Source organism: Calonectris borealis, chromosome 14 (genome assembly GCF_964195595.1).
Source record: "Calonectris borealis chromosome 14, bCalBor7.hap1.2, whole genome shotgun sequence".
NCBI lineage: Eukaryota > Metazoa > Chordata > Aves > Procellariiformes > Procellariidae > Calonectris > Calonectris borealis.
In genome coordinates, this window is record NC_134325.1 from 2,559,510 (window position 1) to 2,582,192 (window position 22,683).

Genomic DNA, 22,683 nt, shown 5'->3' on the forward strand with positions numbered 1-22,683 from the left:
CCCTGTCCTCCAAGAATGACTCCATTCTCCAGGAATTTCCTTGTCTTCTGGAGTCTAGCAAGAAGGGAGCTGTAGCAAGAGCCCCAGCAGAGTTCAGCTGGGTGGCAGAGTGGCTGAAACATAGTCATGTCTCCATGCCTGAGTCCTGTGTTCATCTCCTCTTAGACTTTCTGTCTAGCCTCTCAGTTTCATTGGTGGCAAAGGGTTTCTTTTTGGTTTGTTTCTTTTTCTTCATCTCCAGTTACTTAGCAGTTTTAGTTTTGCCTTGAAAAAGGAGGAAGCGTTCTTGGGAGGCAAGTGGGACTTCTAGCCACATAGCCTTTGAAGGCACCAAAAGCCAGGGTCCTAGCACTTGCTCTCCAAGAGCTGCTTGGTTGGGCCTCACTTCGTCACGCTGTCCCTAAGCAAGAGATGAGCAGAGTTCCTCTAAGCGTGGGGTTTGAACGTGTCCCTGAGGCCCTCAAAGAAGTCCTTGAAACTGCTTGAACAGGTGAACAAAACAAAACAAAAGAAATTAAATTATGGCCTTATTGCTGCTTTCCCTAAGGGAAGGAAGGGCAGATACGGGCCGGCTGAAATTCCCAAGTACGGGCTGGAGCTGGGATTTACCTGTAGCATGATTATTGCCTTGGTTGCCAGAGGTGGTGATTTTGAGTCCTTGCCCCAGGTGCAGGCTCCTCCAAGGCAGCTGGAAGCTCAAACAAATCCTTTCCAGGCATCTGCAGTCTTACAGGAAGCTCCTCACGGCATAGAGCTAGCTGTAGGAGACCACTGCCCAGTGCTGGAGCAAACCTGAGTGGGTTGGCTGCAGCTCAGGGAGGGTGCCATTGCCGCACAGTAAAGAGCACTGCAGCTGAGGGCCTCCAGCGCAGCTCTTGACACACTTGGCCACTCTAATAGCCAAAAAGAAAAATCTCATTGTCCTATTGCATTGTGGGCCATTTTTGGGGGATACACACAAGTATTCCCTTAGATGCACCCTGAGCCTTCCTTACGGTAGGTTAAGCTCCCTGGAAGCAAGGCGATTGTGGTGTGCACCTTATCTGTGCAAGTACGTGGGTTTCACTCCCCGTTGTAGTCTTCTCCAAGGTAGTTTGAAGCTCAGAAAATTTCTTCCTAATTACCAGGAGATGCACTGGAAACTCAATGTGGTTCATATGACTCTACAGTAATACAGCAAGAACTTTCATCTGGACTTAAAAAGGAGTTCTCAGAAGATTTGCTGATAAAGTGAGCACAGTTGTTTTATGAACCGTTACTGGACAAGTGTTTTGAGAACACCAGGAGCAGAAAGGAAAATGCTTATTAACAATATGGAAAAATTGCTGCTGCTATCTGAGGTGAGGCAGATGGGATTCAGAACGGGGAAAAAAGCCACATGCAAACCAAGAAGACCCCTCCCAAAAATAATACAAGGTAGGGATTTCTGATCTAATAACTACCTTGTTTAGTGATGTAACTATGTATTATAACGTTATCATTTGGTGCTGTATGAGAGGAAGAGTAAGATAAAATGTTTAGTGTGTTTACTGTTGGACTGTACTTTGCTAAACCACACTTCACTGAACTAAGCACATGCAACTCTGCACATAAGCCCCAATGAAAGGTCTTCAGCAAAGGCAAAGCCCTAAGTAAATAATCATGCAGTTACTGTGCTTGTTATACACTGTTTGAACTTGTGTAGCAAAACAAACTCAGATACTGGGAAAAGAGGCAGAAATAGACTTACAAACTCTAGGATCATAGGAAAGAAAATTCTTGTGAGCTTTAGGTCCCACAAAACTGAAATACATTTAAATAACTGTAACATTGATATACAATTTCTGAAATTTCCTCTCCCAGCAGAAGCTTTGAGGGGTAGGGGTATTTTAAGGCAGAACAAGTTCTTCAAGTTAAGCAGCCCTCTTCCTAGGCCAAATATCCTAAATTAACTCAATCTTTTCAGGCTACCACAAAAAACTGTGTTCTTAACTGGCAACCTCCCAGATTAACTTCCAACCAGGTTACGTAAGCCATATTCCCATCACTAATATAGAAAATCTTGTAAGTTCTTTTTCAGCATAACCCTTTTAAAATCTGATATGTTCAAACTGGACTTCCTTTTATCTTCCAGTTTTTCAGCAACCATATGTAAAATGCTTGAATTCCTTTCACAAACTTGTCTCTAGAACGGTGAAAAACACCACTGTAATTTTTTCCTTATTCCAAGACTTTGAGAAAACTCACCAAACACAGTAGAACTCATAATGTATTTTTGATATTGCTTCAGTGCAACAACTTCCATGTCAGAATGCCCTTCTGTTGCAGAGTGGTTTAAAGACAGAAAACGCTTTATGTCACCTTTTGCTATACTTTTGGCTAGCCTCCTCTCCACATTTGACAAAGAAATAGGTTCTCCCAACTGCCATTGAGCTTCCTTAGTTCCAGGAAATCACGGATTTTCCAGTGATAAGCAATTACTCTTACAAAGAGTAGCTTGTAAGAATCATTCTGGAAATTTGTCCTGGTCATATTATATGGTATATTTGACCGGTGAAAACCTTCTCATTTCTTTGAAGGCTAAACAGAAGGACTAGTCATGAGGGCCTAATTCAGTTAGTCACACAAATGCTAATCTTCGCACACAGAAGCAGCTACCACCTGACCATACCAAGGCCATTAATCTCAGACTGACCTAATGATAAGAGAAGCATCACGGATTTTCAAATGGTGCAAAGATTAGCATGTATGTGGGGAGCAAGGTGGAGAAGAAACCTCGGATACTAGGTGAAGCAACATACAGACAACTACCCCACTTGGCAGAAATCAAGTAGAGAGAAAGTATGGCAGAGCTGGGGTTGAGAAGGAGCACCTTTGCTTCATGCAGCTTTCTTTTAAGCAGTCACAAAAGGCAACAGGAACTGTGATCAAGGAACGTGGTTTTACACAGTGCCCGTGACCTGACACAGCAGTGAGATTTCAATAGTCTGTCCATTTGGACTGGTGTAGCTGAGCACTTCTGGCACTTTGGTTGCAGCATCTATGGGAGCTGAACGCTCATTCTTCTCCCTCTTAAAAACACAGGGCTAAACACAGCACACTAAGGGCGGCTAGCTCTTGGGTGGCTAATTCTAACTTCCGCAACATGCTACGCAGAGGCCTGGGGAAGGGCTGTGGCCCCATTTGTCTTGTTTTTCCTCTCTCTGGATAGTCATGTGAATTTAAAAGAAAATTGGTATTCAGCCACCTACAAAACTGCTTTGGTTTTAGTGGCTACAGCGTTCAAGACAAGGCAAGCTCTGAAACTTGGATGACATAGAAAAGTTAGCTGCTTACTGCAAAATATCACAGTTAATGTTGGAAGGATCACAGTCATCTCATGAGTCCAGTAGAAATACTCTGACAGAATTTTAGATCAGGTCCTTAATTGGGACATAGTGTAAGTCCAATTTAGGAAAAAAACCAGGCCAATTTTGCTTAGCTTCTCACCTCAATCTGTTCTCTGCCCCATCCCTCTGCCTTTCTTTTGGTTTGTGGTAACTTTCAGTCATGGTGGACATGGTTACTGGGCATGTAATTTCATGTAATTTCAGGGTTATAGAGACTTCAGTATTAAGTATGCAGTGGCCTCTTCTGAATTGTCTTGGCATCCATGAAATAAGAAATTGCTTTTACAAAAAGGGGTGGAATCTGCTCTAGCCTGAAACCCATAAAGCTCTGATTCTTAAAGGAGAATGTTCATATCCTTCCCCTTATGGGGCCTTGGGTTCCCTTTGTTCTGCTATATATATTTTTCTCCAGGAAGGTTGTTTAAAGAAAAATCTTTCAAGTAGAAAAAGCTCAAGGGCCCAATCTCCTGATGAGATGGCTTTCTGTGCAGGGAGCCTTTCTAACGTGAGGAAGTGCCAATAGGTCAATGAGACCTGTGAGCACAAACACCAATCAATCAGCCGTGTCATTACTCCTTGTATGTGGATTTTGAAAGATCTACATCTTCTTAACAAAAAAAAAAAAAAAAACAGAAAAGAGCAGCTGAACTGATTCCTTGCAAACAGGAGTAACTAATGCCCTTGATTAATTCAGGAAAAGTCAAGGAACCCTATGGCAAGATGAGAGGTTAAGGAGCTTTGTGTTCTTTCTCAGGCAAAATGTAAGAAAACACCCAACCACCTCCTATCAATATTAAAGTACTGAAGGTATTCTTCATGTATTTTAATTGACAATTAATGACAGAGATCCATTCCCTGCTTTTCCTCTGCCTGTTACAAATCACCTTATACTTACTGCCAGCCGTTTCAAACCATATGGTGGATGCAAACCTGATGTATCAAATAAACCTTTGATGTGAATTTCCTAAATTCTATGGGATTATACCAAGGATAAAAATATAATCCATGTTGTTCTTGAATTCTTCTGGCATTTTAGAATATGCAATATAGTGTTGTAACCACCAGTTATGTAAAATATTTTGCCAAATTAACTTCAAATGTTTTTATCATGTGAATTATCGGCACAAGAAGGCTTGACACCAAATCCGAATCAATAGTTTTCCTAGCTAACATTACCTTGTTAATGAAGTACACAGCATTTCTCTAGAGTTATTATCTAGGCAGTGCTTATAAAACACCATTTTTTAGTGGATTCACATTTTAAGAAACAGTACCAGCTTTGCCTGAAATGAACTGGAATATTAGAGAATTTGCAGGCTGAACCCCACCAGTGCTTGGACTGACCCAGGATGGTGTGTCACAAAAGTCTTGGCAGCCTTAACGCTTTACAGTACGTATGGGATCACCTTTTGACAGAAGGGTATGTTACAAATGCAACGGCCAGGCTTCAGTATGGTGGCTGGCTATGAATGGCATTAATCCACCAGATGCCCCCAATTTGAGTGCCTCTTTACCAAGTTTGTATCAAAAAATATGAGACGTGAGTCACTGATGTATTACATTAGCTTCATGACGGTTTATCTCCAGTGAGTCAGTGGTGATAAAGAAGCTGAGTTAATATTTACCTATTGTATTTACTAAAATCACATACCCTTTAATGGCAAATGATCCATGAAATGGGCTGTAAAGGGGCCAAGAGGAATTGTTCTTTTTGCTAGTACAGCTGCAGCAGAGTGAAGGCCTCTTATGCTGCAGGGCCCAATAAAGGGAAGAGTTATTAATCCCAGTATGTCACTGCAGGGGGAATAGTTATAACTTGCGTGCCTGCAATAGCAATGATTCCGTGGTAAGTGATCAACATATTCACAAGCTCCCTGTCTGAATTTCCTTCTGAAAAGCTACCATGTATTTCTTCTGAAAACCTCAGTGTTGCCACACTTGAATATAAAAACTCCATTGAATGCAAATATCCTTCCCCTGTCAGTAGCCCTGAAATTGTTGCAGGGGATTGAAGCATCCAGTGATTTCTAAGGAGTGTAGCCAGCACTCTCTGCGGAGAAGCCAGAAGCAGCAGCTCTGGTTAGTCACTGACAGGAACTCTGCTCCCCAAGAAATGGCAAAGGAATGACAAAAATGACAGAGCAGACAAGCAGAGGTAAGAAAATGGCTAGGTACAGAGCAAGAGGACTGGGTTTCCTGTTTCTCTGAGTAGCAAGAGCTCTTGCTTTTTGCAGGGGAGGATCCCAGATGACTGGTATTACTTTCTCTGCTGAGTGGAGCATAAGTAGCTGGTGGTTCAATGAATTATTTGTTTTATTCTGTTTGTTCCTTGGATACAGTTTTAACGTATGCTGTTCATGTTCTTCCCAGGCCCCTAAGTGCTAAGTGGGGCTCGCAGGGGGAAATCATGCCTTAGCTCATCCCTCCTGCCCACCCTGGCATGTCCCTGAACCACCCCACATGTAGGAGACAAAGGGCTGGGGGTTGCAGTGGTCAGCCTCACCATGTCTTTGTCATCTAAGGACTACTCCAACCTGAAGAGTATCTTTGGCAAGTAGTTCATATGTGGTTCCTGCTGCTTTTGTGCTGCCTGCTGGGAATAAAGGGATTTTTTTCTAGGGTCAGGAGTCATACTCCTAGAGTCCTATTCTTCTTTCTGCTCTCATACTAATATGAATGAAACAGGTGCCTTTATTGCCTGGGTGGGAATGGGGAAGGAAGAGGACCACGATTAAAAAAAATGGACTCTATCTCAGCAGAGTTATGCATTTGGATTTTGACACTAGCTTTGATTTGAGAAAATGAATAGGTTTCAGCTTTCCGCCTTTACTCTCAACTAAGGTCTCTTTGTCAGTGTCTGTGGTCTACTGATCTATGTGCTTTTTCTCCTGGGCTTCACAGCCCTTCCCCACACCTGCCATTAACACTGTTCTGTGGCCTGAACAAGAACTCAATTTGGAAGTTACCATGGGAATCTGCTGAATTTGAGTGTTACTATTGCACCATATTCGATTTCAGATCATCCTCATATCTACAATGTCATATTCTCGTGGTTCAGTTTATCTACTAGATATTCTGCCGGTTTACTTTGCAACTATTTGGGTGGAGATCAGCAGGGAAGATGTGTTATGATTAAAAGGAAAAGCAGCAGAACCTATTACTTCCATCGCTGGTGCCGTAAAGTCTGTTGGTTCTGTATCCCAGCCAAAATGGCAAGGCTTCAAGAACAGACTTTACCTTCCAGTAGTGCCCTGCCTCAAGTGCGACTGACAATGGAATTAATGGGGCACGGACAGTGGGAAAGGGGTAACATGAACTCATGTTTCATGTACTGCACAATGCTCTCGCCCACTAGTGCAGGATTTTCTTAAGAGCAACAGCAGCAGCAAATCTTCCTCTGGCAGACGTTTGCACCTGCAATTCTGTAAGCCGCTTAGTAGGCGGCTCGTAACTGTGTAGGGGGAAGAGCTGAAAGAAGCAGTGGGGCAGCTTTACGACACTTAACTTTGTAAATGCCGGAAAGCTTGGTAAAACAGTGAGCAGGACACAGTTCTCAAGGACCAGCTTACTGCCAACCAGATAAAAGGGCATGCATATTCCCCAGCGAGCGCGTGGACAGACTCGACCTGAGGACTTGCAACTAGAGTGAAACCTAAGTCCACTTTAAACTGTATTTGTGCCCACTTGCTACTGGCAATCATTCTGGCATTAGTGTATTCCCAAAGGGGCAGGGAGCAGTTGAAAGTGTGGGAATGTCTGTTACCCGTGTTTGATTTGCTAGGACTAGGTGAGAGGCTTCCTCTCTGTCAGAGGCGGTTCCCTCACGGCATGGATAAGGTGAAGAAATGCTGGGTCAGCTTGTGCCAACAGAGCAAGTAAATCTCTAAAAGAAACCCTAAAATTACTGACGTCAAACATCTGTGACAGGATCTCTGAGAACTGTCCTACAGTGGGATGTAGATCTGCTCATGACTGAGCCCGCTGAATTTTCTGTGGGTATGTGACAGGGTATTAAAGCCCTCTGATAGCACCAACAGCGTAATTTAGGAGGTGAAGGAATGAATTGTGGTCTACATTTTGGTGGGACTTGGACATTGCTCCCTTATGCTGTTTGGAGAAACCACCACCTATGTGTGCATAAAGAATAAATTAACTTCCCATGTCCGACTCATGCAATTTAATCCCATTTGTGCAGTAGGGGTGAGAAGTCTGCACTTTGTGGACTAATGTAATTCCTGGTCTGTTGAAGCAGTAAATCTCTGGCCTTTTTTGTAAGATATTTTGGATACACTTCTTAAAGGACATTGCCCTCCTGCCAAAAGTTTTTGCTCTAAATAAACCATACATTATGCCTGGCGTTACAATATTTTTTGCTCTAACATTCAGAAGTCGCCATCAAGCTAGCAGAGGCAACAAACACCTTTTCTTGAGCTGGGGGACTGTGCTGATGCGCAAGCCAGAGGAAAGCTCTGAAAGAGGGCAATGATTGCTTGTTACTAATCAGATGTTATGAAAAAGAAAAATTATTGTTGCCAAAGAAAAAGCAACACTGCAGGGGTGGGGGATGGGGGGATTGATATTAAAGAAAGGCAATAAGAAAAGGACAGCTCTCTGTCTCCACATAAAGCAAGAGAGAACCGGCTACCTGTCTTGTCTGAAAGACAGGAGGTTGCTGGGTGCTAAACATGAACCACTGAAAGAAAATTGAATGAAGCTCCACCTTTCAGGGACCCTGCCATCAATGTTTTGTTCTCATGCCAAATTCCTGGACTATAAAAATCTGCCTATAAGCCAAGAAAAAAACACTTCCCTGGAAGGATTCTCAAGTTACTGCTTCATGGCAAGATGGAAATAAAAAAGGGGAGGTCATTTTGGATCTTCTGCCTAATGTGGAGTTTTTGCAAGGGCAAAGAACCAGTTCAGATAGGTAAGAAAAAAATCTAATTCTCAGATTATTTGCTCACATATTGCTCTCCATAGGTCACAAATAGAGCTGTCAAATGAAAATGTGTGACATATTCATGTAAGCGCTGTAGGCATGCCAGATACTGTTTAATATTGTACATTTTCATCCTTAATGTCAACCATTTAATTATTTTACATTTTTTCTTTTACTACTAGGTAGTTTATCAACTGTTTTATGTCCTAAGTGACTAATCTTAAAGAGGAGACTCTCTGGATGCAGTTTGCATCATAAAAAGGTGGTGACAGCCTTTTCAACACATTTCACGTATATTCTTTATACAAGAAGTATGTTACCATAATGCCTGCTAGGCTTGATTGACTAGTATGAAACACTGCATTAGGAATAATCACTCCTAGGAGTAATTTTTTGTGGTCTGCTGCACTGTTACCTCCTGGTTTGGTTTTGAATGTCTTACACTTTCCCCAGTTGTTTAATACACAAACAATTGATGTGACAGTTATTACTGTCTTAGTAATTCTAGCAACTCCACTTCCAAGAATAGCCAAACTTTCCCATTTCCCCTCATTATTGTGTAGAAAAGTGCTAAATTTCCCTTCTCCACTTCAGTGCTGCAAACACCTATGGCAAATTACAGTCCCTTTAAAAAGCTGTTTCTGTAAGGATTTTTTGGCACTTGAGTTTGTGTTGCATATTTCTGACATCAAGATCTGAATTTTTCAGTGTTCCCCTGCTGGTTCTTAGGTAGGAATATTTAATAATATTTTAGAGTTCACTGAGTACATTAATGACTCTTTTTGATTTGATCTGTGATGGATGTTGCTATGTTGCTTTTCCTAAACGTGCTACATAAAGAACACAAAGAAATTTGCCGATTTTCATTTGTCATTCTTTCAGATGGGCCTGGAAGAAATGCTAAAAGCATTTCGTAGCAAGTATATCTTATTTAATTCAAGGTGATTCATATTGGCTTTGTGCAGCTCAGTGATATGAAAACTACTTTCTGAAGTGACGTCTTATGTGCACTTAAAGTATGTATAAATACCTTTGACAGAGGTACAACTCAGAGGTCCAAGACATGAGTTTTGGTTGAGAGGAAAAACAAGCAGCTCTGAGCCAACCGCTGAAGTTGGTGGCAGCCTCGGCTGCTGAGATCAGCGGCTGCCATTTTGCTGAAGAGTCATGCCACCTGTGGTATCTCCTGGAAGGGACTCAATTCAAGACTTTGGATCAAAGTCTTGCCTGTGTTAAGAAGCAGGATTTCAAAAGTAGAGATGAGATTCAGGCAGCCGGGATGGGATTCCCCTCACTTCACTTTAGATATCTACAGTGTAAATGCTGAGGGATGCTATATTGGCACCCCTCAGCAACCTTTACAGACGATGGAGAGAAACATGCAGTCTTGGAGCATCTTCTTCCTAGGTAGATATGTAAGGTAGGGAAGCTGAACCTCTTCTGCTTCTCACTGTTAACTTCAAAGGAGCCTGGGCTCATCTGCTCACATTGTAGGTATCTCTGGCATGGACTTCAAAAGTTCAGTGAGATGAAACTCCTTCCCACAAGCTAGTATCTTCCAGGGGTTAACATTTTTGCCTTTGAAAATCTCTCTTTTAATGTTTTTCAACAAAAAAAAGTAAAGCACCTCATGTGAGGTGAATTTCTAAGCTCCCCTCCTATGACTCTTTCTTTAGTCCAGGTCTCTACTGTCAGTAGGAGTGAATGTGCCACCTGGGGCAATTTCCACTTCCATACATTTGACCATGTTAAGTTCACTTTTCCCGGAACCTGCACATATGTCTTCGCTTCGCACTGCAATGACAGCTACCAGGACTTTAACATCCAAATCAGGCGCAGTGACAAGAATAGCTTCCTGATCTACTTCACTGTCACCATTGATGGAGTGATCTTGGAGGTGAAGGAGACAGGCATCACAGTGAATGGGAAGAAGTGAGTAAAGACCATACTGTTGTTTTCTTGTGCAGCAGTTTTATTGCTATGTATTAGCAACAGGTAGTCTGTCTAGAAAGTGATCTTACTCTGCAGAGGTGCAATGGCTGTGTATGACATGTTCATAGCACTTTGAACAGGGTATTGTGGAGAGTCCACCCCATAGTGGTGGAAGAGGCAAGAAGCATGTAAACCACATCTCCCAGGGATCAACACCAACATGTTAAGCAAAAGACAATGTGTATGTTATAAAAACAGAAGGTGTAGGTTTCCTTGATGTTGCTTTGATTTGGGAGGGAGGGGTGGAGGGAAGGAGATAAAATCAACTATTTATAGAAGGTTTTGATTTTGTAGAAACTTTGTATTTTTTCTCAAAATATTATTTCTGTGGTACTAACCCTACTGATGTATGTTGGCTGTTCAGGAACAGATGATCCTTTTAGAAGAAGTTTTCTATTTCCAGATAGATTAGTCTAGAAAATTGCCCTGCTTTGCAGATCGCAGCTTGCCTTGGGATCTTCTTACACAAAAGACAGAAGTTTCAGAAGTCAAAATCCACATCTTTAATTCCAATCTGAAATGAACCAGAAAGCAAACTGCAAACAGAAGGGTAAAAATACTCCATAAGTACAAAGTCATATGCAACAGTAGCTGAAAGTTGGGCACAATTTTAAGGGCAGCCCTCATGAGAAGGGCAGTGACCTGCTCCCAGCATATAGGTATGAAGGGCCAAGGCAAGCTTTGACTCTAGGAAAAACCCTCACAATCTTGTTGGAGAGAAAATTGCCAGCATATGGGCTGTCTTCTCTTGACAGCCTTCTAGAAAAAAACAAATATAGAATAGCATCACTCCATTGTAATTATAGTAGCAAAGCCCAGATGTATCTTCTAAATCAAAGGGGCAAGAAATCTCCTATCTTTTAGCCATTTTCTGATTTTCTAAGTTTTTCAGGCTCTGGGAAAATGAACGGTAATTGTCTGGGTGAGATGAAAAAGTAATGTAGGTCTGAGTCACGTCAGTACATGAGTAACATAACAGACCTCTCTTCACACCTCTGTGAATCCCAAATGGCAAAGAAAGCCTGGAGGGATGACGAGAACCTGCAGTATCCTCATGTGGAGGGCCATTTTCCCAGTATTGTGATCTTGCTCCTTACAACCTTTTGGTTTAGGTCCTCAGGATATGCATTGGTATCAGTCGAGTGGCTAACGTAGTATTGACTCATGACCAAAATACATTGTGTTGTGGATTAAGGTTGGTAAAAGGTCACAGTGGACAAGGTGATCATACTTAAATTTGATGCATTGTGTGGATGAAGGCTGACCTTGAAAAGAATGTCCCCATGGCTTATTTAACTCCTTTTGACTCTGGTTTTTCTTCCTATATCTCTGAGAGAATTTCATCAGTCTTTTTTTCAATGCAATCTGTTTTGTTCCCTCCAATTTCCAGGATCCCCATGCCCTTCAGCTTGAAGAGCATTCTGATCGAGGACACCTGTGCTTACTTCCAAGTCACTTCCAAGCTGGGCCTGACACTCAAGTGGAACTGGGCTGACACTCTCCTAGTATGAAAAGCCAGTTAGTTGTTTTTCTCTTGGTGAACCTCATCAATGATGAAAAGCAGAGATGGATGCAGGCACAGTGTTGATATAAGAGATTGTGGGGGGAGGTATCACTGTGTCCATAAGCTGATAGGGACATACCAGACTAGGTAATAGTTTCATGGGGCAGGGACATGGAGTCACAACACCCAGGCATTCCCAACTAATTTTATGTGACAAAAGGTGCCACTGTTAACCCTGGAGGTAGCACGTCTGTAGTTATCTGCTTCCTCCATGAGGCACTGGCAGCAGCACAGCTAGTCCCTCCAGCTCTGACTTGTTAGTTACCCTCTGTCTTGATGCACGTCTTGTGTGGGAAACTAATCTGTGTGGCCAGTTCAGACCTTGGCCTCTCTCATTCCAAAGCCTTGCTATGCCGGAGATCCCCTCTATGCATCCACCCCAAAATATCCTCTTCTGCAACAGTGTATTTACACTTTTGGGTATGAACACTTCTCCTCCACAATCAGGACGGAGATTAAAAAAAATAAAATTTGTATGTCATGTTTTGCAGTTCAGAGACACAGAGAGAGGGTAGAAGGTGAATAGAGAGAAAAAAAACAGGAAGCAATCAAGTGGTATTCAAATTCTGATTTAATGAAGTATTTGCTTCCCCCCTTCCCCTGTACTAATTAATACCTGAAGTATTACAGGCACCACCTGTAGAGTGGACACAATTTTAGGACGACACCCTTGTAGGAAAAGCACCTGAGTGACGTCAGTGCTACCCTCCAAGCATGTAGGAGTGATTAGGTGTGATAGTTTTACCTAGCAAGGCAATAATGTGTTAACCTGGCTCTTTATTGCCCCCACATGGGGGGGGCATGGGCAGAACAAGTTATGCTGGACAGACCCACCCCTAGAAATGCTATGAAGTTTTCCATTTAGCCTATAACTAGAAAAAGCCTTACATACAGCTAAAAGCTGACTAGAAGCTGCTTCTTTGCAGCATCCAGCATCAGAGCACAGTTATCTGACCTGCCCAGAGTGGAGCTGTGGTACCTTGCAAGAGGTACCTACCACATGTCTATATACCAGTGTCTCTATACTGGGAGACACTGGTCCAAGGATTAGTCCAGTATTCAGTATGCTTCAGTTAGCTCTTTAGTAGGTAGGAATGATCTTCCCATTTAAATTCAACCTGCCTGCAGGTAAGTTTTATGGCAGGTTTGTAACGGAAAAAGGGACTGCTGTAAATTGCTAACGAGCATTCTGTTACTCTGCTCTTCTATTGTGAACCACTTTGTAACATGTGCTGCTGAGGTGGGGAAAAGCCTTTAAACTCCGGGTTTCCTCTTTCCTTTTGTTTTGTAGCTGGACCTGGAAGAAACATATAAAGAGAAAATATGTGGTCTGTGTGGGAACTATGATGGCAGTGAGAAGAATGATTTGATTTTGGATGGTAGGCCATGAATACAGCATATTCCACATAGAGCAGAACTGTTAATACGTGACACAAAACTCGATATTTGTTTCCTCTAAGCAGGGTTTCAGATTTCCTAACAGACACTCTGAAATACATGAACATTTCCATATACAGGAGATGTATTTTAAGAGGTTCTGGGATGATTTGGGTTCCTCTGCTCTTTACAGACTTGCAAGAGTCTCAAACCTCTTTGACCCAAATTAATTGCCTGGCTATCATGCAGCAACATTGCCAGGTTTCCCACTGATAGTAGCAAACTTTAAGGAACTTGTAGTCTCAAATGAGGCATGAGTGCATTTTCTCTCCTTCCATTTTCATCATTTTACAGTTGGGTATCGAGTGTGATTATTTTTGCCTCTCTAATGAAATGAAAGCATCATCACTGAGCCAGACAGATTTCACTGAGCACCTTTGCAGAAACCGTGGTGCCATCCACTGACACCTTCAGATATTGCACTGAACTGGAAAGAGGCCAACACAGCAAACAGCGGAGGCTACAGTCCCGCAGCAGGTTGTATGAGCAGAAAGAAACCTGCATCCTGGGCTATTGACTGCAGGACTGAAGCCAAAGTTATAACATCATCCCTTCATGTAACACCTAGGCTTCTTAGGGCACCAGAAAAATATTGTCATCTACCTTACCCATTCTGAAAGAATCCTGAGATTTGATTAAAAATACCGCTTGTAGTGATAGATTTGGTGTTCATTTTCATATTTCATAATTCATATTAAGCTTTTTGGATGCATCTTAGTCATGTTTCTGCCCTTTACTTCACAAACACAATAGGTAAAAACTAAAGCTGGCCCAAATTTTTCTGAAGAAACAGTTTGCTACAGAGAAGCATTACTTTAAGAAAAACAGGCTCTTCTTTTATGCATCTGGTTCCACAGATAACAGGTTCCCACACCCGGGGACCAGTGGCCTCCCACGTCCCTCCTTTCTGCTCTAAACATCCTTCTCCCTGGGCTGAGCAGGCAGCAGTCAGTCTGCCTGCCCAGGCTAAGATCCACTGCATATAAAGGTCCAAAATTTCTTCTCACTTTCAGATTCTTTTCTCTTACAGAAAAAATTATCAGAAAGAAAAACCCCATTTCTGCACAGAGTAGCTTTTCTTGGAACTTTATTCTTTATATTCTTTAATGTCAATTGAGATCCTTGGCAAATCACATGGCTCCAAGAGCTCAGGGCTTTAGAAGGGCTTCTGTTTCCAGAAAAGTTAGTGGTAAAGCACGTGAAAACAATGCTTTTGTGGAAGTCATTTTTTCAGACCTGCACTTAGTTAAGTGCAGTTAAGACTGAGCCAGTATAGGAGAATAGACCTCATCAGAAAACTGTCTATTAAATCTTTTTTTAAAAAAAAAATCAGAGAATGGTAATTTATGCATACTCGCCATATAAATATATAAATTTCAAACTTTGTCAGAAAAATTTCTCACATCCAGGATCAAGTGTCTGGTAATGCTTTGGGAAAATGCACCCTTCTAGCTAGCGTAATGGTTGCATACATGTATTGTGTGCCTGTCTTCCTCCTGCTCCCTCTTCCCATCTTCTCTAGCCTGCAAAAAGTAATAGATTTCCAGATGATTACAAACACATGCACCTAACGCTGTACTTCAGGTTGTGATAGTAGAAGGCAAACTAAAATGTATGATCGTTACACATGCAAATACAAAACTCTGTAAGATCAAATACACCCATAACGAACAGAAGTCTTCGGAAGTGATGAGGTGCAATAGAAAGGTCAAGACCCTCATATGATTATAAATGCCCAGGCTGACAGCAGGCCTTGATACAAGGGTGCCAGACTCCTGGCTCTAGCTCATCAGAAGTTATATCAGGCTGTCATCCTCTAAAATACAGATGCCATGGTTAAATTTGGGCGTTTGGTGAAGAGCATACTACCTTAGAGCCCAAAGATTAAGTGCATCTTTATAGGCCATTAACTGATCTAAAGAATTGCAGGCAGTTACTCAGAGGCGTCTGGGGATTTTGCAGGGTATAAAATGCATCCGAGGCAGTTTGGGAACTTCCACAAAGTAGAGGATCCATCAGAAAAGTGTGCTGATGTGAGTCCAGATGACCATACTGGGAGACATCCTAGGAGAGAAGACGATAGATGCAGTAAATATGTAAGTATGTGTGGCCAAGAAGTATAAACCCTCCTGAACTACAGGAGAGACTGTGTAGAAACAAGTGTTAATTACAGAGCATGCACTGAACTGAATTTTTCTACCCATGGATCTGAGCAAAATATTGATCATATAGCTGAAAGAATATCCTATTATAGTGTTAAAGAAATAGATAGCGGGAAAATGCACAGTTGAATGACAGCTTCCAGTCCAAGAAAAAGGACCTCATGACAGAAAGTCAGACTGGATAATCTCCTGAGGTCCCTTCCAACCTGAATTATTCTGTGACCCTGGAATTGTGTCATCAAAAATTGAGATGCACATCCATAAACCTGAAAGTTGGTAAAATGTCAAACATTGCTCTTCTTTTCTTTTTTACAGAAAAAAAGATGCAAGAAACTTATGTCCCGTTTTGGAAACTGCTCCAAAGTGGTTGCATTTGATGACTACGTAGAGACCTGCACTGAGGATATGTGTCACTGTGCAGTTAATTCTTCTCACTCTGATTTGGTTTCCAGCTGCATATGCAGCACTTTAAACCAGTACTCTCGAGACTGTGTCCTCAGGAAGGGAGACCCTGGGGAATGGAGAACCAAAGAACTTTGCTGTAAGTAACTACTGCTCTGGAGATTTCTTTCAGGTCAGACATGTACGCATGTATTCCTATTCCAGCAGAGCAAAGCTTGGAGCTCTGTTAACTACTGTGAATCAATCTGTAGAAGTACTTCGACAGAAACATTGTTAATGGAAAAGCTTCTACCAATTTAACTTGATTTTGCTCCTTAAATTAGAACTATATCTTCTTATTGTCCCTCTCCTCCTTATGGCTAAGTTTTCTCCAGTTCTTTTTTGAATTTTACCATGCACAGTTAACTCATAAATAGCCTTGTTTTAAATGTTGACAACTAGTCAGAAGAAGTGACTGAGAAGTCTAATGTGTTTGTCCTTAGCTTATCCTGTGCTTTCATACTCAGTAGTAGCAGCTACCGAGCCGGAGAGCACTGTAAATCCAGGGGGAAGGCTACAGGTGGTTCTCCCAAACTGCTGGTGTGGATTGGGATAGAAAATTAATGCCAGAATGACTGATGCTTCAGGCAAAAATAAACTATTATGACTCCATAAATGATTCCGGTGTCCTTTGCTTCTATGAGGACTTCAGCCAACCTTGAGCTAGGAAAATAATGTGAAATAACTCATGTTTCCCAGCAGTACCATTGTCTCCAAAGACGAAGTAAAAGGGACCATAAAAAGTTCCTTTAGAGGTTAAACAAACATGACACATCTGGACAGAAAGTTTTGCAAATGAGATATGGGGGGGAGGGAGGAAGAAGGAATTGGGTAGTGATACAATGATTTGAGAACTCTTATAAATGCATCATTAACGTACCCCATTTTCATCTGGTCTTGCAGATCAGGAATGCCCAAAGAACATGGAGTACATGGAATGTGGAAACGCCTGTGCTGACACATGCGCCGACCCAGAAAGAAGCAAGATTTGTAAAGCCCCATGTACAGATGGCTGTTTCTGTCCTCCTGGTAAGGCAGTTCACCTCTTCCAATGGGTCACACATATCAAGGGACAAAGAGGGAGGTTGTTCCCTTTCAGTTAGTGGCAATTTTTTTTCTTTAGCAGTTTACACTAAAACCAATGAATAAACTGTTTCTTCTAGCATAATTTAACAAATTTCTTCTTGGAAGAACCAGATCTCTAAAGATTCAAGATCCTGACACTTGGAGGAGGGGAGGGAAAGACTTCTAAGGACTAGGCAGAAGAAAATGGTACAGATGTGGAAAGAGGAGAGGTGTTCTCTAGACAGTAAGAATGCAGGTGAAGATGTCTGGTGAGGTGCCTCCTGGCTGGATCTTGCTGTATCTTAAGTCACATGTAATATAAATGCATTGCCATGTATGTGCATGTCTAAGTTTGCACACGAAGTAGAGGCTAAGGTGAGGGTCTGATTTCTGTTAGATTCACTATTAGAAAAGGACGGAAACGGGCTCACATCCTTGCAATCTGGCACTTGACAATCCTGCTCACAGTGAGAAATTCCAGTAACACGCAGAGATATCCTTTGGGTTTTGCATTGCTCTCATTTGAGCTCTAGTAAGAAATGTTTCCCATCCATTAACACCCGAAAGGGCCTGGTGTGGTGTTTTCCTTAAAACATATCCCATTCGTTTACAGAAATGCTGAATACTCCAGAGTTTTTTCCTTACCCTAATCTTCCTTGGTGTTTCCCAGACTCACCAAAGGAATATTAACTAAACAATGTGTCTGAACAGGAACTATCCTTGATGACCTCGGTGGCAAAAAATGCATCCCCAGAGACAGCTGCCCCTGTATGTTTCAAGGCAAAGTCTACTCATCTGGAGGGACTTACTCCACTCCCTGCCAAAACTGGTACTGTTGTGAACTTGATTGCACTAACAAGGCAGAGGCATTTATTTCAGAGCATTGATCAGTTGTATTCTGTTCTTTTCTCCTTTTTTTTCCCCTATTCCTAAAATTTGTCTTAAATAATAATGCAAAACCTGGGTCTGAATTTCAACAGTACAGGAAAACTTTGAGGTAGTCTTCAACCTCACATAGTTACCACCCTCACTTCGAACTGCCAGCAAAAACTGAGCTCAAGATTTCAGAATGCAGAAAAAGGAAACTGTTCGCTGGTTAGTTCAGAGGCATTGGCCACTGAAGTGAGGCAAGGCGTCATACCATGTTCATGAGTTACATTTCCAACCACCTCTAGATCTACAAAAAGCTGTTTCAAGGCCTGAATCTCAAAAGTCCTGATCCTTGAGAATGATTTGATTTAGAAAAAAACCCTGAAACTTGAACCCATCTCCACTCTGCACTAGTGAAAGGTGATAAGACTTCGGGTATATTATTCTCAAAACAGTTTTATTTCTTACTCTGATATCCATCTAGGGAATGAACAGTCGTATGTGTTATTTGAGCTCCTGTGACACAGCATCGTTTCTTGACCATAGGCCTAACCTTTACTATAGGGAGGAATGAAATATGCTGCGGTCCATGGTGGGGTAGGCCAGATGTTCTGCAAACTCCTTTGGATCGAATATTTCCTGCATTTTAAGGAAATACTCCTCAAAACCTGCAATTTTGAGGAACTGAACTTGATGGGCTCTGGGTGGTTCCCATCTAGCCACATCCTCACTTACTCCTCACAAAGCCTCAGCTAATGTGGCCAGGCCGTCCTTCTCTTGTGTGCACAGCTCTAAGAATTGTAACTGCTCATTATCTCAAGTCCTCCACAATTAGTTGCTGAAATGTTGCATCAGCAACTTGCTGAACAGTTGCATCAGTAGCATAAAATATTGCAAGATCTCTCAGAGAGGTTCTTTCTTTCTCTAAAAAGTCAAGTAAAGAATTTAGGCCCTGAAAAGCATTTCGTGCTTGACCAACTCAGCATCTCTCTTGAAGGAGCTAGTTCGAAGCCCAGTGCAGTTAACTCTCTCACTGAGAGGCATTCAACCTTCACACTTTAAGGGCCCAATATAAAGCCTTCCTCCCACAGGGACTTAATAAGCAGCTGAATAACACGTTAAATACACAAAGAGGGTGTCATCTGTGCAGATTCAGATACAGACGTTATCTCACCTTTGCTCCTTTAAAGCTATGTTCATTCTAACTGCTCCTTTTTGGGTTTCATACAGTACTTGCAAAGGAGGCCACTGGAGCTGCATCTCTCTGCCCTGTTCTGGAAGTTGCAATATAGATGGAGGATTCCATATAACAACGTTCGATAATAAGAGATTCAATTTTCATGGCAACTGCCATTATGTCTTAGCTAAGGTATGAACAATCTCCCATTTCACTCCTAAATCTCTTGAGTAGCATGAGGCATTCAGCTGTGCTGGAGTTTTATATGACTTAATTTAATTAAATGGCACCAATTCAGTAAAGCACTTCAACACATGCTCAGTCTTAAACCCCATAAATTTTCCATTTGCAATGGATTGCAAGTCAATTGCTTGATGTTTAGCATCAAAGTTTTGCAGCTTCAACATAGTTTTACATCTTTTTTTTTAATGAATTAATTTTCTTATTGGATGTATTAGTCTAGATTTAAGCATTTCTCCTGAAGCTTTTTTCATGTATGACTGTCAAAAGGAAGTGGATGAGCAGAAATTCCTGCAAAAAGATTGAATTCCACGTGACTGTCTGCAAATACACGATCCACACAGGTTGATAGCAAGGAAACAGAGTGCAGAGGAAAGGCAGTGAACATTATTGATTTTGGCAATGAAATAAAGCAGTTTGCAATTAGAGATTAAATGCCCCAGTTCTTTCATTATTCCATTTTAGCCTTTCAGAGACACCTTTTTTCTCTTCTAGCTCCCTTCCTGTAACATGCTAACAATGTCTGCACATCCCTTTTCTCACATCTTTTCAGAATACTGATGACACATTTGTGGTGATTGGAGAGATCATCCAGTGTGGGACATCAAAGACAATGACTTGCTTAAAGAATGTATTAGTCACACTAGGAAGAACCGTAAGTAACTTGCTTTAATTAGTGACACATAACATGTCACTTTTATTTAGGTTCAAAGATGAGATTTGTCTAACACTGTGGACTCATTTTGGTCTGTTGCAGTCCTGAGACCAGCAGATGATGCGGTGCATGTGTTTGTTGGTTTTGTTCTAAGAGAGTTATTTCCTTTCCAGTTCTTTTGGATTCTGTCTTTTCCATTTTCCTTAGAGGTAGACGGCTAAAAATTATCCTTGTAGGCTTTCCCTCTCCTTTTCATGACTTCAAACTTTTTCACTTATTTGTTTTTGAAAGATTGAGATTTCTACAAGAAAAGATCCCCTTCTTTTTACAACAGTTCTGAGTCCTGAGGTTTTTCCTAATGCAATGGGTGAAGAAGAATAATTTTCCAAATGAAGGCCAGAGGCTTTTCCTACTGAAGATTATGCCATGATTCAAACTGAATTCAGTGGAAGCCAAGTTAGGGCTGGTATTTATGCACCCCTAAAGTTATACCGATTCATTCTGTCCACCTAGTATTTAACTGGTGCAGTCCTAACCTTGTTAGGAGATCCAACATCCTAACCTCCTTCTATAGTCAATAAAGGACGATAGGGATCTCCAAAGGACAAGTCAGCCCACCTAAGGTATGAGGTATTCTCCTGGAGGGGCCTGTCTCCCTCCATTGACTACTGAAGGAGTTTGAGTCAGATAGTTCTCATTTTGGGTATGTTACATTTCCAATGAGATGGATCCAAAGCTACATGTAACATCTCACATACGGTTCTCAAAAAGATAACTAACCCCTTAGGTATGTGAGAGCACTCAACCAAAGCTGTTGCTTATGGAGAGGGTTCTTCATTTTTTGTTATGGCCTGGAGATTTGCTCTATGTTACTGTATGGCATCCGGACACTGAGTTACATTGACCCCAGAGTGATCATGTTTTGAAGACACTATTTCTTAATGCTTAATGAAGCTTCTCAGGTTGCTGTTGTCTGTCTCATGTCGTATGCATTCACTACTGTGCCTTTTTTCTTTTTTTTTTTTCCCTGCAGACTATAAAAATATGTTCCTGTGGAAGTATCTACATGAACAATTTCATTGTGAAGCTGCCAGTAAGCAAAGGTAAATGTCCTTCTTCACATCTTCCCCAGACCAGCCTACATCTATTTAGAGAGGGATTCCTGCTCCTTTCTCTGAAAAGAATGTGATCCTGCTCACTCTTAGGTCATTTGACTTAGGTGGACACTAGGTCTGGGACTCCCTGGGAATTCCTGCGTTACACTGGATGCACTGGTAAACGGAAGTTCCTGTTTACTCAGTTTCATAAAGATTTGCAGGTGCATCTTTTTTTTTCTTTTTTTCCTCTTTAGATGGCATTACCATCTTCAGACCCTCTACATTTTTCATCAAAATCTTGAGCTCAACTGGAGTACGGATTCGAGTGCAAATGAAACCTGTAATGCAGCTCTCCATAACAGTCGATCATTCTTATCAGAATCGCACATCTGGTAGGACACATCATGCTCTTTCAGTTTGCTCTTAAACTGAGTTATAGCTGCTGGTCTATCACTTTAAGTGAACAAATTATTTGATTTTATATTGACTTTGATGTGTTAGAACCCTGGGTTAAATCTATAGCCTTCCTGAAACGAAGCGTTGGCTAAACCCTTCAATTTGCTGAAGAAAATTAGATAACCTCTGTGATGTTTAGTATGGGCAGGTCTTTTAGACTGTAAAAGCAGGCCTTCATCAGAGACTTGCGAGATGCAGACTGTGTTCTTGGTTTTGCCACCAATCTCCTATTTACATCATTTAAGCTTTTTGTGTTTCTGTTTCCTATCTGGGTAATGGGATTACATCCTGTCTCTCCGACCCATTTTGTTTTGCTTTTGCGATTTCTTTTGCTTATAAGCCTTTGGGGAAGGCACTTGTCTGTCTGCCAGTGTTTACTGAAGCACATTTAAGCAGCTTCCAATCTCTGTGCTATCACTAAATGCTACTGTAATGCAGAAAAATAATAATTACACTCTAAAGACACGGTCCTGTCTGATTTGTGGGAACATGGGGAAGTCTCTGAAGGAAAATGGGCTTCTCTCAGGTGAGGTCCATTACAGAGCTAAGAGTGTTCATCTAGAAGCCATTCCTTTTTCCACTCATGTAGTGATTTCTTCTTTTTGCTATTTTTTTTTTTTTCCCTGCCACCCACACAAGGTCTTTGTGGCAACTTCAATAACATCCAGACTGACGACTTCAGAACAGTCACTGGAGCTGTGGAAGATTCAGCTTCTGCTTTTGGTAACTCATGGAAAACTAGAGCCAGCTGTTTTGATGTTGACGACAGCTTTGAAGATCCTTGTTCAAACAGTGTGGATAAAGGTAGCAGGCTTTTCATCCCTGGATTACCAGTGCTAAATAATTTTCACACAACGGATAACCAAAAAAGCTTTAGAAATCTCATAAACATCAAAAGCCAGTGCCTTTGAGGCTATTACTAGAGAGTACACATTGGGTTTTGCAGGTCTTAAAAGCTTTGCTTTTAAAACAAAAAGACTGCACTGCTTGAGAAAGAGCCAACAACTTCTTCACTGATGACTTGAAAAGCACACACAGCATCAATGAGAACAACTTAGGCTGAAGGCAGAGCATTCTCAGTTGTCAATATTTGGGCAAGGTCTTCAACCAACCTGGGTTGTTATAGCTGTGCTGAAGTCAAAAAGAATAAGTTATCAACAGCACTGACTTCAGCAAGCGTTGTACTGTACTGGATGCCCTGTCTGGTTTCTCACTTTGGC

At 41.6% G+C, this 22,683-nt stretch overlaps 1 protein-coding gene across 1 annotated transcript in view; it reads left to right on the plus strand.

The window, feature by feature from the left end:
* The first annotated feature begins 8,213 nt into the window (after positions 1-8,213).
* The window catches only part of LOC142088443 (mucin-5B), a 44,936-nt gene continuing 30,466 nt past the window's right edge, over positions 8,214-22,683 (plus strand). Inside the window, exons 1-13 of the mRNA XM_075163825.1 lie at positions 8,214-8,295; positions 9,984-10,239; positions 11,690-11,804; positions 13,155-13,242; positions 15,263-15,396; positions 15,778-16,003; positions 16,807-16,932; positions 17,680-17,797; positions 19,069-19,207; positions 19,809-19,910; positions 20,944-21,013; positions 21,262-21,399; positions 22,103-22,267. Of these exons, the coding sequence (XP_075019926.1) occupies positions 8,214-8,295; positions 9,984-10,239; positions 11,690-11,804; positions 13,155-13,242; positions 15,263-15,396; positions 15,778-16,003; positions 16,807-16,932; positions 17,680-17,797; positions 19,069-19,207; positions 19,809-19,910; positions 20,944-21,013; positions 21,262-21,399; positions 22,103-22,267 (1,759 nt within the window). The remainder of the gene's footprint in view (positions 8,296-9,983; positions 10,240-11,689; positions 11,805-13,154; positions 13,243-15,262; positions 15,397-15,777; positions 16,004-16,806; positions 16,933-17,679; positions 17,798-19,068; positions 19,208-19,808; positions 19,911-20,943; positions 21,014-21,261; positions 21,400-22,102; positions 22,268-22,683) is intronic.